We start from the raw sequence: 2,087 nt of genomic DNA on the forward strand, positions 1-2,087 counted from the left end.
GCAGACATCAGAAGAGAGAGGTAATAGGAGGGGCAGACATCAGAAGAGAGAGGTAATAGGAGGGGCAGGAGGCCAGAGTTTAGTGACAGAAGCACTCACTGATGTTTTTAACTTTAGATGTCTATGATTAATATATTTGACTGACACTTATTTTTACAGCAAATATTTCAGAAAGTTTATCACCTGAAACTGTATGACCACTAGAGATATTTGATGACAATAAAGTAGTGAGGAGAAGTATCAAAGTGTTTGCTTTGCTTAAGAATAGTTTATCTAGTCACAGTAAATAAAGAAATGGAATTGTCCTGTTTTGACTCTTAATTCTCTGTGCTAGTCAATAAATAATCATGGCCACACTTACCAATGTGTCTTGACCATAACACATACTCAAGGAAAGGCTGGCACATCTTTAAGACTTTATGTAAGTCCATGGAATATGATTATGAGGTGAGGTCCCCTTTTCCAACTCCTTCTAGTATTGCATTGTACATATTTAAGGAGCAATAGTATAAGAAACAGCTAAAAGTGCAAGATAAGATCCATGTGTTCATCAGACATGTCGATCAGCATATACAGTTTATTAGTTTGAAAATTGTGTTGCGTGCTCGCTTCGGCAGCACATATACTAAAATTGGAATGATACAGAGAAGATTAGCATGGACCCTGCGTAAGGATGACACGCAAATTCGTGAAGCGTTCCATATTTTTGAGCCTGATATAGCTGTCTCCGGAGAGACTCTGACAGTACCCAACTAATACAGAAGTAGAGGCTCACAGCCATCCATTGAACCAAGTACAGGGTCCCCAGTGAAGGAGTTAGAGAAAGGACCAAAGGAGCTGAAGGGTCTGCAGCCCCTTAGGACGAACAACAATATGAACTAACTAGTATCCTCAGAGCTCCCAGGGACTAAACCACCAGCCAAAGAGTACATATGGTGGGACTCATGGCTCCAGCTCCATATGTAGCAGAGGATGGCCTAGTTGGTCATCAATGGGAGGAGAGGCTCTTGGTCCTGTGAAGGCTCTATGCCCCAGTTTAGGGGAATGCCAGGGCCAGTAAGCAGGAGAAGGTGGGGTGGTGAGCAGGGGGAAGGGGGAGGGAACAGGGGATTGTTTTAGTTTCTTTTTTTTCTTATTTTATTTTTCCTTTTTCTTTTGGAGGGAAACCTGGGAAAGGAAATATTGTAAATAAAGAAAACATCTAATAAAAGTAAATAAATAAAAACATAAAAAAGAAAATTGTGTTGCTATAACTTTTATAATAGATTATGATATATGTGTATATTAGTCCTTTCAAGTTCCTTAACTCTTCTCTATTTTTCTCTCATAGCTTTACTTTCCACTTGAGAATGCAGATCTGCCATAGCAGAAGAGAGGAGACTTTCTTAGTCAACCAAATCCACTTAACTTTCGAAAGACAATTTTTGTCATAGTTTCAAATCAAATTAAAGTTTCATTGAATGCATCAAATCAGAATCTGGATTCTTTTTGTTTAAAAAAATATATACTCCTACTGGGACCAGAGAAATGGCTCAGTGGTTCAAGTTCTTACTGTGCAAGCATGAGGGTCTGAGTTTGAATCCCTAACGCTCAGAAGTATGGGTTAACTGCACATGCTAACTTCAGCACTGTTGGGGAGGGAGGAACTTGGAGACAGTCACTAGAGCCTTCTGGCTCTAAGTCTAGCTCCAAGTTCAGTGAAATGCCCTGCCTCAAGGGAATAAGGCCAGAAGTGATAGAACATGACACCTGAAACTCCTTTGTTGGCCTCCTCACATGCATAGGGTTTGTTTAACCACACAGCCCCAACACACATATCACACATTCACACATAGACAAAATAAAACTTTAGAAGATCATTTTTTCTTTATAAAATAATCTATAACCTGTGGGTCCATGTTTTGCCTGGCTGCTGGGGTGTGTATATGTCCCTGGGGCAGAAGTAAGGCAGAGGTGCCAGACTACATTCCATCCTTGCTGCCATCAGGATGCAGGGCTTGTGGGACATACCAACATACCATTCAGGGGAGGCAGAATGCAGCCTAAGATGGGGACTCCAACCCCTGTCTCTCCAGGTGAGTAATGGC

At 41.1% G+C, this 2,087-nt stretch overlaps 1 protein-coding gene and 1 non-coding gene across 2 annotated transcripts in view; both read left to right on the forward strand.

Moving 5' to 3' along the window:
* Fmr1nb (FMR1 neighbor) overlaps positions 1-1,470 on the forward strand; it is a 28,927-nt gene extending 27,457 nt beyond the window's left edge. The window contains exon 6 of the mRNA XM_031374221.1: positions 1,331-1,470. Coding sequence (XP_031230081.1) covers positions 1,331-1,347 — 17 coding nt within the window. The 3' untranslated portion in view covers positions 1,348-1,470. The remainder of the gene's footprint in view (positions 1-1,330) is intronic.
* Positions 602-708, forward strand: LOC116095667. The gene has a single exon (XR_004120680.1). It is a non-coding gene; the product is annotated as a U6 spliceosomal RNA (small nuclear RNA).
* Positions 1,471-2,087: the final 617 nt, after the last annotated feature.

Source organism: Mastomys coucha, chromosome X, assembly GCF_008632895.1.
Source record: "Mastomys coucha isolate ucsf_1 chromosome X, UCSF_Mcou_1, whole genome shotgun sequence".
NCBI lineage: Eukaryota > Metazoa > Chordata > Mammalia > Rodentia > Muridae > Mastomys > Mastomys coucha.